At 38.9% G+C, this 14,363-nt stretch overlaps 1 protein-coding gene across 3 annotated transcripts in view; it reads left to right on the top strand.

Moving 5' to 3' along the window:
* The window catches only part of dapk1 (death-associated protein kinase 1), a 71,506-nt gene that overhangs the window by 25,707 nt on the left and 31,436 nt on the right, over positions 1–14,363 (top strand). For all 3 annotated transcript variants that reach the window (XM_058375595.1, XM_058375596.1, XM_058375597.1), the window contains exons 4-11: positions 3,696–3,834; positions 4,528–4,657; positions 6,464–6,512; positions 6,638–6,664; positions 7,906–8,058; positions 12,946–12,991; positions 13,082–13,171; positions 13,467–13,559. In XM_058375595.1, coding sequence (XP_058231578.1) covers positions 3,696–3,834; positions 4,528–4,657; positions 6,464–6,512; positions 6,638–6,664; positions 7,906–8,058; positions 12,946–12,991; positions 13,082–13,171; positions 13,467–13,559 — 727 coding nt within the window. The remainder of the gene's footprint in view (positions 1–3,695; positions 3,835–4,527; positions 4,658–6,463; positions 6,513–6,637; positions 6,665–7,905; positions 8,059–12,945; positions 12,992–13,081; positions 13,172–13,466; positions 13,560–14,363) is intronic.

Below are 14,363 nucleotides of genomic sequence, written 5' to 3'. Positions count from 1 at the left end.
CTAAAATTAATTGTGGTGAACTGCATGAAGATGCCCTTTGAGAACTACTTCATGTCTGTATGCCTTTGTTTACATGCTAAGCTTTTATTTGCACAGCCGTCTATAGGTCAGTGTGTTATGACTGCAGACTGCATAACTTCTGTGTTAAAAGAGTACCCTATAGTATCCTAATATCCAACCTTCGGCTTTATGAACAAAACCCAAACACACTTACTTGTAAATTGTTTACATGAGCATTTACTCAGTAAGTGTGGGATCCCTGAAAATCCAGTTCGTTCAGAAATACACTTCTATACTACAAGAGCATCTTTAGGTTGTGTAAGGAGACTTGCAAATGTGAGCCTGGATCGATCAGCTTTGAATCGTATAATTGGTTTGAATTACTGTAACCATATAAACATATTGAAAAATATTGAAGTTTGCAACAAATTTAATCAAACTCTGCCATTGCGTATTAGTTCCTTCAAAGACAGGGATTCAATTAAGAGAAAAGGATAGATAGATAGATAGATAGATAGATAGATAGATAGATAGATAGATAGATAGATAGATAGATAGATAGATAGATAGATAGATAGATAGATAGATAGATAGATAGATAGATAGATAGATAGTTCTTGTGTCACAGCAGCTTAGTCTGTGACAAGATACAAGATGCACACAAAATATAAAATCATATAAAATATATACACTGATCAGGCATAACATTATGAGCACTGAGAGGTGAAGTGAATAACACTGATTATCTCCTCATCATGGAACCTGTTAGTGGGTGGGATATATTAGGCAGCAAGTGAACAGTTTGTCTTCAAAGTTGATGTGTTACAAGCAGGAAAAATGGGCAAGTGTAAGGATTTGAGCGAGTTTGACAAGGGCCAAACTGTGATGGCTAGACGACTGGATCAGAGCATCTCCAAAACTGCAGCTCTTGTGGGGTGTTCCTGGTCTGCAGTGGTCCGTATCTATTAAAGTATCTTTTAGGTCCTGTAAGTGTCCTTTAAGTCCTGTAAGTTGCGAGACATCTCTCTATCTATCTATCTATCTATCTATCTATCTATCTATCTATCTATATATATATATATATATATATATATATATATATATATATATATATATATATATATATATATATATATAATATATATATGTGTGTGTGTGTGTACTGCAGTGGTTGAACTGCATTGGTGGAATATGTAATCCTGCACTCAGGAGGAACTTTTTCTCTGTTTAGTCATCGCTTTCTTCCTGTTGCTGAGTTTTGTGCAAGGTCATAGAATGTAAATCAGTCGCACCTTGAATGCACTTGACATTTCAAGGCTGATTGGTATTTTTTATAAACATAAATACTAAAAAAACTGTTAAGAATATCTTGTTCATTTTTCCCAGTGTTGTTTTTTTTTAACACGCAAATCCAATTATCTCAGGAATTCCAAGTAAATGCCTTAATGCACTAGTGTATGTGATTGCACAAGGCTGTCTCTGCTCTACAATAGCAGGGGAAGGGGAAGTTTTCCTGCATAAGAGTTGACATCTTTTTTTTTTTTGTCTTTTTGACAGTATGGTAAGTATTTTCTGATGTTTCCGCATGCACTGCTATTGAAATGTTGAATTGTGACATTGTAATGCAGCTTACACGGATTCACATAAATACACATAATCATATAACAGAGTCTTTTGTGTTAATGGTCTGTTATTTGTTTGTTTTATATTAAACCAGTTTTTAGTTATAAATTGATTCCACTTGCCCTGATTGTAACCAGTTCTGTGAACTACTGTATTCTCTAAGATCAAACTTTCACATATAATTCATTAGTGATGTTTTTTTATTTTCCTCACATGCAACCCTGGAGAAGGGGCATAACTGAACTGTTGCATCCTGTTACACCCTTCTGTAATCCTTACGCAACAACAGTAGTGAAGAGAGGAGGATTTTTTAGAAGATTAGCTAAAGAGGGAACAGAAACCTATCTGGGGCAGTTGTTGTTTTTGTGGTGACCCCAGCTGCACCTCACCACGAGCAGCTCAAATGATCATAGTCATCACTGCACAGCTGCTGCACTGCTTCCTCTTCCTACATAAACCCACCCAGATCCTGCCAGCTCTCGGACATAAGCCATGATTACAGCTTGGCCAACGTTTTTGATTGGCAAACCTAAGCAGTTACAGAAGCTGTCTTATCTGTGCCTTTTGTTTTGGAAAATATTCATGTGGAATATATCATATAGATATTTATCTGTATTAAACCTGGACTGAAATGGTTTTTCAATGGTGATTCGCCATTGGCGTAAGTCCAAGCTTTAATCTAATGCCCAGGATTGTGATGCATCTTGTTTATCTTATTAGGAATGTGACAATTAATTGACAAAATTTAACATCAACAAATTTTATTAGGAAGAAGACTGTGACACATACTACGGCACTTAATTTCAACTAAAAGCACATTTGATGCTTGAAACAAAACAAACATAAAAAGTAGATCCCAAGTGCTCCAAACTTTGGGAAATTTTACAGTCCACTCTGCTGTTGGTCTCAAACGGAACAAGTTTTGATGTGAGGAATAAATCGACTTATTTATTCATTTGTGCTAATGTAAGAAACAGTGAAAGCTCGGTGTTCCCATGTTGGACCATGCTTATTCACAACCTAGCGTTCTATTTATTAAGGTCGTCCAACTGTAGCTCAGATTTATAGAGATTTTAAACAAGCTTTCCAGTAGTGCCAGAAAACATTCACTTGTGCTACTTTGATCAAAGAAGTGTTGTCATGTAGCCAAGCTGGATTATTTGGATTTTGAATGTTTTATTCAGATGAATATTCTGCATTAATGTGCATTATGCAATGTTGGGTAGCAGTGTTTAGTAGCACAAGTAGCTTAAATCTGTTTGAATCAACTTGCTTGTAAGTAGTTACACTATATTTTTTCTCCCCCAGCACCATTCATAAAGATATTTTTTTTAACATATAAAGTTTACCTACATATAGTATATAATATATTGTGTGTCGAGTCAAGTCATCATGCTGCTTTGGGTTTACAGCGATCCTTAAGAGAGTCGATTCTTTTCGAGTCAAACTCAAACCACTGATTCATCACAACAAACATCATTAGTCTTATGGAAACATAGCAATCAAAATGAATGTAGCTTCTGAATATTTCATTTTGCAATACAAACAGTGGAAATTGGCCTTTAATTTGGAGTTTATCAAATCAGAGCAGACATATAGATTGAGAACATCGGTTTAATGGTCACTCTGATGTATAGTGTAGAAGCTATAACCTCGCATTAGTTTTTGTCTGGTGTACTGTATTTTAGCTAGTGATAGCTTGGTGTTTCATTCATTCTAGTTGAATATTAATTCATAGAAATGCTGAAAAGAAATATTTTTACATAATTACTTTTGGAGAATATTATTAAATAAAATAATTAAGAGAATAATCAATTGTCAAAGTATTCACTGTTACAGGAGTTTGTACTTCTTAGGATATTTAGCCTTCAACTAGTTGTCAGATTACTGTTTTGGACACCTTCCATCTATCTTGGCTGCTCAAACTGTTGATTCCTAAATCCTGTACTGTATTTTTTTTTTGTTTATACATATAACTTTCTTAAATTTCACTTGCCGTAGACATGTTATTTGAGAGCTGGCTCCTCTGAACTAGACAACTCCTTTAACAGGTGTTTTCCCTGTGTTCTCAGTGTGGCAGGTGGAGAGCTCTTCGACTTCTTGGCCGAGAAGGAGTCTCTCAGCGAGGAGGAGGCCACCGAGTTTCTCAAACAGATCCTGGATGGCGTCAACTACCTGCACTCCAAACATATTGCTCACTTTGACCTGAAGGTATTATGCCAGTTTGAGCTTCAGCATATTTTATTCTCACCCAAACTCAACCACAGCGCTTTTGCACCTGATGTTCGTGTAGTTGGCGTTAGTTACAACATCTTAAAGAATGACCTGGGTTTTTTTTCCATGCTTTAACATCTCAAAGTAACCATCATGAAATCATTAAACAAATCATACCAGTTTTAACCAGGTTAAAAAAAAGTGAAATGTTAATCAACACAAAATTTACCCCAAAGTAGTTGAAAAGTTAAACGTCTCCTGATTTGCATGTAACTGATACACGCTACTCCTATCCCACCGCGCTGTTATTGACTGTCTAATAAGATCTGCCTGAATTCTCTAGCGATCTCTTAACATGTCAGTTTGATATTTTGAAGTCAGCAGAGTTTGAAGAGTTTAGGCTTTGAATAATGCAGTCCAAGAAGAGGAAGTATAATTCCCATGGAATGTCCGAATAGAAATGCCTTTCTGCTAAGCTCCAATAGTACTCTGCTTTCTAGAGAATGCTTCTGTAGTTTTGCATGTGATTTCCATGTCATATTTCCTGAGCCTTTGTATTGTGTGCGCGCACACACACACTTTTTGGTTTTTTTCCCTTCTAGTCTTGTTTTTAATTTCTTTTTCTTCACTGATCACATTGTCATTTCAATGATTGGAACTTTCTTTCTTTCTTGTTTTTCCCCTCTCCAGCCTGAGAACATCATGCTGCTGAATAGGAACGTGCCTCACCCACGCATTAAGCTCATCGACTTCGGCCTGGCGCACAAGATCGATTTTAGCAACGATTTTAAAAACATCTTTGGCACTCCGGAGTTTGTCGGTTAGTCTTTTGAGTAATTGAGTAGCCTAGCAATTCCCATTCTTTCCCGTTTTCCCTCCACTCCCTTCTATCGTAATCTGAACCAACAGTCTGACATAACTACAGAGAATTAAAGTGGATCAAATCCCGATGTCTTGGAACATCGCCGTGGTTCAGTTAAGGACGCATTGGCCATGTTCTGGATATTGACTCGGGCTTTGAGTCACACTCGATACAGTCTGCTCCAAACCACATAAATGTCTTGTTGTACTCATGAGTCAACACTGTTTCGTTTCTGAACTGTAGCTGTAGCCCCACCCTCCCTACCTCCCCAGTCTGTTTCTCTGGCACGTCACCCAGCTTAGCTTGAATGGCAGCCAACATAGCCGCCGGGCGTGATGAGACAGCAGAGCTAATAGAGAGACAATTATCTCCCCAGATTAACCGAAGGCCACTGAAGAGTGGCATCTCTGCCTGATTTACCTTCACAACAAGGCCGTAAAGACATCAAGCCAATACACAGCTGCAATATTTACTCTGTATGTTCTGCCTATATATAAACGCATGCTGTCGTTAAAGCAATTTTTAGTTTTGATTGTATTACATTAGAATAAAATGCAGAACGGTAGTATTTTATCAAATGGACTCAAATTTTTTCTGTACTGGAAAAAGAAGTCCATTTATGTGGTGATTGCTTAACTGTAATTCTCAGCAGCTCCTAGGGAGATCAATTATGCAATATTTGTTTTCGTCAAATGGCTTCATGATCTCAAGCCAAAGGTATGTGTAAATGAAGCTCTTGATCTGTATAATTAATGCAATTGTAAGTGAGGTTGTTTTTCAGAGTGGTTATGTGTATCCAATTTAGTCAGCATTGCTTAAAATATACTTAAAAGTTCCCCAGTTTCAGCAAAAGTGCAGATTAAAAGGGACAACAAAACCTCCAGCGAATTGCAGTTAACTGGAATAGTTTTTCTTACTGTATTAATTCAATGAGTGAAAGCTGGTTAAAAGTATTTACAAGGAAAGGAAATGAGTACTATACTCATTTATGATACATATAAATATGTAAATATGCAATTAGTTTGTATATCCACTGCAAATATGCACACAAAATGCCTTTTAACTTTGTACTTAGGCTTATGAACACATACTGTTTTGTTCATTTTTAATAAGGGAATATATAAACTGGACGTTTATCGAATGAACTGGTGAAGTCTTGATTATGATCAGTCAGAAGGTGTTGATTAATCTTCCATATCAGCGGCTCTGATAGCAGTGCCGGCTGTAATTTAAGTCACATTTCGTGAAGAATTTCAATAGCTGTCCATAGATCTCCATTATAAACTAATTCTATCAATATATATTCCTTTCTTTGTCTCAGTACAGGTAGCACTATCAAAATGCCTGTCCATGCTTTTCTGTTCTAAAGTTATGAGGCATAGAGAGTAAGCTGAGAAAAAAGTACCCCCCTCCCCTTCCCCCAACTAACTCAGTGCTCTGGTTTGTGGAAGTTTCTCTGGAAGTTTTCCTCGCACTTCACTTACCCTAAATACGATAAAGCTCACAGCAAGAGTTCCTTTTTATTTAGAATCGGCTCCTAGACAGAGTTTCCGTTTTTATCACTCACACATCAGAAACTGAGATTTCCCCCACTTTCTTAACAAATGACTCATTTCACAGCTCTAATATTTCAGTGTGAATATCAGAAGCCCCCCCCCCCTTCACCATTGAATCGTGTTCCAGACGTGTTTGTATATTTGTTTTTGTTTTGTTTTTTTTGTAAGTTTCAGACATTTTGGTTTAACATATCGCTCTCTTTTGCAGCTCCCGAAGTGGTAAACTATGAGCCGCTAGGCCTCGAGGCAGATATGTGGTAAGAAAACACTCTCTACAAAAAATAAAAATGAGTTCAGATTATTTATACTGAATCATCCTTTTAGTTCATGAGTTCTTGTCCTCTCTCTCTCTCTCTCTCTTTTTTTTTTTTTTTTTTTCCAGGAGTGTTGGTGTGATTACTTACATATTGTAAGTATTTCATTATGACGGTGAAATACACTTACAGTTTATTCATTTCTGTAGTCACTCAGTGGCATGTTTGTGAGGGTGATTTGCATTTTTATGGAGAAAAAAAGAGACAGAATGATTGCAATTCCGGCAGGCTATTAGATTAGAGCGGGAATTATATTAAGTCTGGAAATTTGATCCTTTGTCATTTTTTGCTATAGTGTAATAGATAATAGTAAATTAATTTGCGTGTGAAATGTAGAAATGCCTGATGCTAAGAATAGTATGCTGTAAAATAAAGTGCGGCATCACTTTGAAGTGTTTTCTGTGTCTGATGGCTTAATGAAAGCAGTGGAGACTGACTGCAGCTGGAGATAAGGTCCAGTGGTGGTGGGCACTGCACCTTCCTCCACCTCTAATGCAAACAATATTGATAAGGCTCTTTGAGCAAAGGATAGTCCCTCAGTGACCCACAGTGTATAGCATGTAAAGGGAGTTTCTCATTCATTTCTCTTCCTCCTTCTTGTTCTGTCTGCTATTCTTGTTGTCATGCCATCTTCTGTTTCTCCTAACCTTTGTTTGGTCTGTTCCACCTGACATCCCCATCCTTGCTTTTCCTGCCTTACCCAGACGGAGTTCAATTCCAGAGCTGTTCAAACACGGAGAGATTTCTTTCTCTGTCTCTCAGCCGCTCTCCTCCCTTCCCACACTGCTGTCAGTGATATGCTAAAAATAGAGGCACACATCAGGCTGTTATCATTCCCTTCTCTGTTTGCATCCACACCTTTTTTTTTTCCCGCTTTCATCGCTTTTATACCTTTCTAAATTTACCGGCTTAACCCTTCAGGAATCCTGTTAATTGGTTGTTTTCTCCAGCACAGCTGTGAGTAAAATGTACAGTTTTCCATTAGGCACCAAAATGATATTCACTTTGGCCTACCAGTATTTGTCCTGTTTAGCTCTTTAATTAGAAACAGCAGTGATTCCTGCAATGGGAAAGGCTTACCCTGTGAAATTATCCAGATTCTTTAAATTCTTCCTCATACCAGATTCTTGAAAGATCCATGTAGACTTAAGATTAGCTACTTGCTTTTCAGTTCTTCCTTCTAATTCTCTGCTTATGTTTTGGTGCTACTGTAACACACCAATACACTCATTAGGTACTTTTTGAGTCTCTGGTAACTGATTGATTGTCCTGCCGTTGGATGTACTTTTGAAAATCTGGAATGAACAATGAATTACAGTGTTTTTTTCCCTTGTAGATTAAGCGGTGCTTCTCCCTTTCTGGGTGAGAACAAGCAGGAGACTCTGGCCAATGTGTCGGCGGTGGACTACGAATTCGATGAAGAGTATTTCAGCAACACCAGTTCTCTGGCCAAAGACTTCATTGCACGTCTCCTTATCAAAGATCCGAAGTAAGAGCAAAAGCCATCTGCAGAAATAGAAAGCAGTGATTCGTTTCTGTTATGGAGAATCAGACTCCAGACTGAATGTTAAGGAAGAGTTGAGCATGGAGTACAATTTAAAGTTAAAATGCTTGGGATTGAATCAAATGGCCGAAAAATCATTGATGTCCTGATCAAATTCAAATTTTATTTGTCACATACGAAATCATACACAGTACGACATGTAGTGAAATGCTTTTTACGACTGTCTTACATAAAAGAGGAAAGAGTAAAAAAAAATGAAAATGTGTGGACATGAAAGATAGGGGATATAGTTAAGAAGTATAGGGAAAAATAGGGGAAAAATTAAATGGTAAAAAAAAAAAAACAACAACTTGAAAATCAACTGTCAGATATGCATATGCAAATATATGTCTATGTATGTATATATAACTATGGAGTTATATATACATACATATACATAAATATACATATACATAAATATATAAATATATTGTAGATGTGTATAAAGGCAAAATATAGTGTCCAGTTTAACAGGGAGTGAAGTGACAGTGCAGTGTGCACACAAGGATGTACAGAGAAGATGTACAGTGAGAGTGTTATTGTGTGTACAGAATAGTGCAGAGTACATAGTAGTGCAATATTGCATGTGCAACAATCAGCTGAGGTAGAATGTTATGTTGTGTGGGGGTAAGACCAGAGAGTCCAGATCCTAGGTGTACTGGTTGAGGGCCCGAATGGCCTGCGGGAAGAAGCTCCTCCTCATTCTCTCTGTGTTCGCCTTCAAGGAACGGAAACATTTCCCTGACCTCAACAGAGAGAAGAGTCCATTGTTGGGATGGCTGAGGTCCTTCATAATCTTCCTGGCTTTGGTCCAGCACTGCTTGCTGTATATGGTGTCCAGGTCAGGAAGCTCGGTGCGGATGGTACGCTCGGCTGATCGCACCACCCTCTGGAGAGCTTGCCTGTCCTGTTTGGTGCTGTTCCCAAACCAGGCAGTGATACTTCCCGTCAGGATGCTCTCAATGGTGCAGGTGTAGAATGTCTTTAGCACCTTTGAGGGCAGTTTAAAGTCCTTCAGGCATCTGAGATGATAAAGACGCTGCCGGGCCTTCTTCACCAGGGTGTTAACGTGACAGGACCATGTCAGGTCCTGCGTGATGTAGACATCTAGGTAGTGGAAACTGTCCACTCTCTCCACTGGGGTCCCGTTGATGGTGAGTGGCTGGTAATTCCTCTCCTGCTTTGTGCTAAAGTCCACTATCAGCTCCTTGGTCTTGCTGACGTTCAGGAGGAGATTGTTGACCTGGCACCATGTCTCCAGGTTTTTAATCTCCTCTAGGTAGGCCGTCTTGTTGTTATTGGAGATCAGGCCCACCACCACAGTATCGTCCGCAAACTTCACGATGTTGGTGGAGCTGGAAGTGGCCACACAGTCAAAGGTGTACAGAGAGTACAGCAGGGGGCTCAGAACACAACCCTGGGGGGCTCCAGTGCTGAGGGTGAGTGAGGGTGAGACATGGTTGCCCACCTGTACTGCCTGAGGTCTGTCTCGCAGGAAGTTGGAGGACCACCGACACAGAGGTGGGCTAAGGCCCAGGATCTCCAGCTTAGTTGTGAGGATGGAGGGAATTATGGTGTTAAACGCTGAACTGTAGTCGATGAACAGCATTTTGACATAATTCCCCCTTCTGCTGTCCAGATGCCTCTGGAGGTGTGCGATGGCGTCCTCAGTAGATCGGTTGGGACGGTACGCGAACTGTAGCGGGTCCAAGGTGTCAGGTAGGGAAGAAGTGATGAAGTCTCTGATGAGTCTTTCGAAGCACTTCATCACCACTGAGGTCAAGGCTACTGGACAGTAGTCGTTCAGGCAGGCGGGCTGGGGTTTCTTGGGGACAGGAACAATGGTGGGCCATTTGAAGCACGTCGGGATTGTAGACTGTTCCAGGGAGAGGTTGAAAATCTCAGTGAACACAGGAGCAAGCTGGTCAGCACAGGCCTTCAGGACCCGACCCGTGATGCCATCTGGTCCTGCTGCCTTCCTGTTGTTCACTCTCCTGAATGCCTTCCTCACATCATGCTCCGAGATGATGAACGCGTTGTCCTCTCCGGCATGCTCCTCGTGTGTGCTGCCTATAGCGCTGTTAGCGCTGCTAACACTGTTAGCGCTCTGAGCTGCAGCCTCGAAGCGAGCATAAAAGGTGTTTAGCTCGTCTGCCAGAGAAGCGTCTGCATTCACCGATCTGGAAGATGGTGTTTTGTAGTCCATCATAGTCCTTAGTCCCTGCCACAGACTCCTAGAGCCACTCTGTTGAAATTGTGACTTTTTGTCCATAGCGCCGCTTCGCCTCCTTCACCACTCTGCGCACGCTGTAGGATGTAGCTTTATACTCGTCCATGTTTCCGCTGGCGAGCCCCAAGGCAGTAATAATAATGTAATAATAATAATGACCTGTATTATGTCTTCAAATAATCTAATAGTAAACCTTTATTAATAGAGCACTTTTCATACATGTGGTGGGTTCAAGTGTTTTACAGTCTACTAAACCAAAAAGTTACTGAAAAATAAAATAAAATACACATAAATATAGACAGGTGTATTACATAATACATGCTGTTACATTTTGTTACATTTTGAACAAGGAGCGTCAGAGATGACTTGTGTAAGACTCATTATTGTTAAGATTAACACCTGCATGTGTTTTCTTCCAGCGTGATGCACACTTCTACATCTCCCACATTCAAACAGAATAACTCTGACCTTCATAATGAGGAACAGTCAATAATGTATAGATAGGAACCAGCTGAATGTGCAGAAATTGAGAACAATAGCATTTCTTGTTTTGGCTCTTTGTTTGGTTACTTGACATAATGGTTTGGTCAGTCAGCCTACTTCCAAACTTCCCTCATTTAGTTCCACTTCGCACTGCGCTGGCCTTCTTGAGACCTTGTGTTTTACACAAACAAAACATCGTTTTGTGGAAGTCATGATCTCTGGACTCAACCACTCACCACAAACATGTGACTTTAATGAAAAAGTTTGGGAATCCATTAATGTGATGTTTATTTTGGAACAATATTGCACTCTCATTGGTGTAAACAGTCTGTGTGCCACTTTGGGACATGACCTGTTGATCTAAAGTTCATCTGATGTTTGGAGATTTATTATCTCATGGGATGATGCGAGATATTCTGATGCAGTGTTTACTGATTGCGGTTCTCAGGTGGCCTCTCATGTTACACTGGGCTGTTTTTCCACACATTATAAACACTTGATAATTAGCTGATGAGCTCAACTAGGTGTGTTAGACGAAGAAAAACACAGGCACAAATGTTTCATTGCCCCTTTCTTGGTATGACCCATAACAAATGCCAGTTAAGATGACGTGTACCAGATCTCTACTAATGATGAGAATTCCAAACCGGTTTGTTCACGTGTTCTTTTGTGCTGTGTGAACTTTATTATACTGAAGGATTTAGCTCTCTGGAGTAATTGCATGTTTCTGTGATGACGGGCAGATATATTAGATTATGAAACCACAATAAGCAAGCAAGGGTTTGGTTTTATATAAAGGTATTTGCTTTTATATAAAGGATTTTATATATATATATATATATATATATATATATATATATATATATATATATATATATATATATATATATATATATATATATAATATATAGTTCAAGAATGGTCACTGATAGAGTTGTTGTTTGTTGATAGTGTGGTAAAACCTGAGCACAGTTTACTGCACTTCACTTTATTTCCGCTCTCAGTTTGTCTAAACAGTTTACAACTGCTACAAAGGACAGGGACAAATGCGACCATGTCAAATTGGTAACAATCCAGTTTAGTTAACTCAGTAATCCATGAATGTAGAACGGCTCTCAAGCTCATGTGTCACACAACTCTTTTGAAGCGTAACGCTTTAAGGATTAAGGTCGGAGGTAGGTTTAGAGCAATAATAATGGTGTGCCTTGTAATATACTACAACAAACTGTAAACATCAACCTAGAAAGTTATAGTTTATCTGACCATTTACTAAAAACTGAAATGGTCAGCGATCTGAAATGAGAATCAAAAAGCTTTTAATTACAAAATGTTGCTTCTTCTGCTGCTTTTATGGATATTACTATTACATTTGATATGACAAATGCTAAACTGGGTGGGACAAGATGGTTACATGTTCAGGAATTTTTTTTTTTTATTATTCATAGTCAGGTAGCGCTGTTTGTATAACCTTACCTATTGACACTTACAAAACAATTTATTTATTATGTATATTTTATTTTATTTTTATTTATATTTCTCTCGTCATGGTGGTGACACACTTTAGTGCTTTAACTATAGTGTGTGCTGCTGGATTAAAATCACAACACCTGCTGCGTTACACACTTCAGCACCGATCAGTATTTAGCTTACACAGGTGACATACAGAAATGTTTAGAATACGGAAAAATGAAGCAAAATTGTTGCATATAACTGTCCTGTAACACTCCCAGCTAGCACAATGCATGATTAGCGATATGATAAAAACACCAGACAGCCTCGAATCATGTGAGAAGGGAACCCTACCGCTAATAGCCAAACACTGGACAATGATTTGCCCAGACTTATTGATGAGGGGGCAAAGACGAGACACTACATCAGACCCGTTCTTAGATAAGAATAAAGTCTATTACAGTATACTGTTTACAATATACCACCTGCAGAACAAACAGTGCATTAAACAGCCCTACTGTGTATTGTGTAGCCCATGAGCTCACAGCCACAGTCAGGACCTCTGCTCTTAAAGCATAATTGATTTCCAATCACTTCTCACTCGAGAGACAGACCACCTGAGAAGAAAGACCCAAAGGGCTGACTAGTCTTTTTTTTTTTTTTTCTCACAGAAAAAGAATGACAATCCAGGACAGTCTGCAGCATCCATGGATCAAGGTTTGTCCATATATCAGTGGTACGAAGTTAGCAGCGTCGCAGTATCATAAACTCAAGTTCATTAAACCTATGTTTTTTTTTCTTCTTCAGCCAAAAGACACTCAACAGGCACTTAGTCGCAAGGAATCGGCTGTGAATATGGAGAAATTCAAGAAATTTGCCGCACGGAGAAAATGGAAGGTAAATATTATTAAGATTTACATCAGTTTCAAGGAGTGATTTGCTGACCTAAAAGTACACGACAGAAGTAAACAAAGCAACGAAAGCTTTTCTGAAGCAAAATATCATGAGAGCTAGTCATGTTTTAGATCGTTGCTGTGTTTCCGACTGTGAAGCCGCTTTTATTTAACGCAATCACATATTATTGGGTTTCATCCTTTGTGAGACAACCAGAGATTATATTGTTATCCAAAGCACGAGCATCTATTATTACTGTCTATTGATTTAACGCTGTTTATTTTTGCCTCTTTGGCAGCAATCAGTGCGTCTGATCTCGCTGTGTAACCGGCTCTCCCGCTCCTTCCTGTCCAGAAGCAACATGAGCGTGGCACGTAGTGATGACACACTGGTAAGATCCTTGCTGAGAAAAGTCTTACTGAGACTAACAGACTCTTTATTGAAGGCTGCTTTTCAGCCACATGTTTGCAGGTGAATGAAGCATTAGGTGTTCTGAATAATTGCTTTATTTCTATTTCTTTTTTTGTGAGGCAGATTATTAATGCGCTGAGATGCAGTACAATATAAACACTATTACACACATTACTGCATGTTCCTCAACACTCAACCCACGACTCTGGTTAATAATTAGAAATTAGTTCTGGTTCTGGTTAATAATTAGGAAATAGTAAGCTATTAAATGGTTATTAGAAATGATTTTATATCATGGATATTTAGATACAAGCCATATTCAGTGCTTCACTGGAAATTTTTGTACTTTTTTTAATGCAATTTTTTTTATTAAAGCAGTCCATAATAATTGTAATACTACTTCTGCTACTTTTACTGCAGCAATTTCTGTTACTGAAATCTTCTTCTGCTGCTAATATTACTGCTGCTATTACTACAGCTTACTACTATAACTGCTACTTCTGCAGTCTTCTGCTATTGCTAATATTCTTCTACTGCAACTGCTACAGCTATTACTACTACAGCTACAGCCACTACAGCTGCTACTATTCTGCTGCTGTTGCTACTGCTATTGCTATTCAAGCTACTGCTACTATTCTTCTACTGCGGCAACGTCTGCTGCTGCTACTGCGACTATTTTGCTACAACTCTTGCTGCTTTTACTGCTACTGCTCTTACTGCTGTTGCTACTACTAATTCTGCTGCTATTACTAATGCTCTTACTGCTGCTGCTGCTACTTCTGCT

The sequence above is a fragment of the Hemibagrus wyckioides genome, linkage group LG22 (genome assembly GCF_019097595.1).
Source record: "Hemibagrus wyckioides isolate EC202008001 linkage group LG22, SWU_Hwy_1.0, whole genome shotgun sequence".
NCBI lineage: Eukaryota > Metazoa > Chordata > Actinopteri > Siluriformes > Bagridae > Hemibagrus > Hemibagrus wyckioides.
Note: the sequence above shows the minus strand (reverse complement) of the source record. Positions and strands in the feature narration are given on the sequence as shown.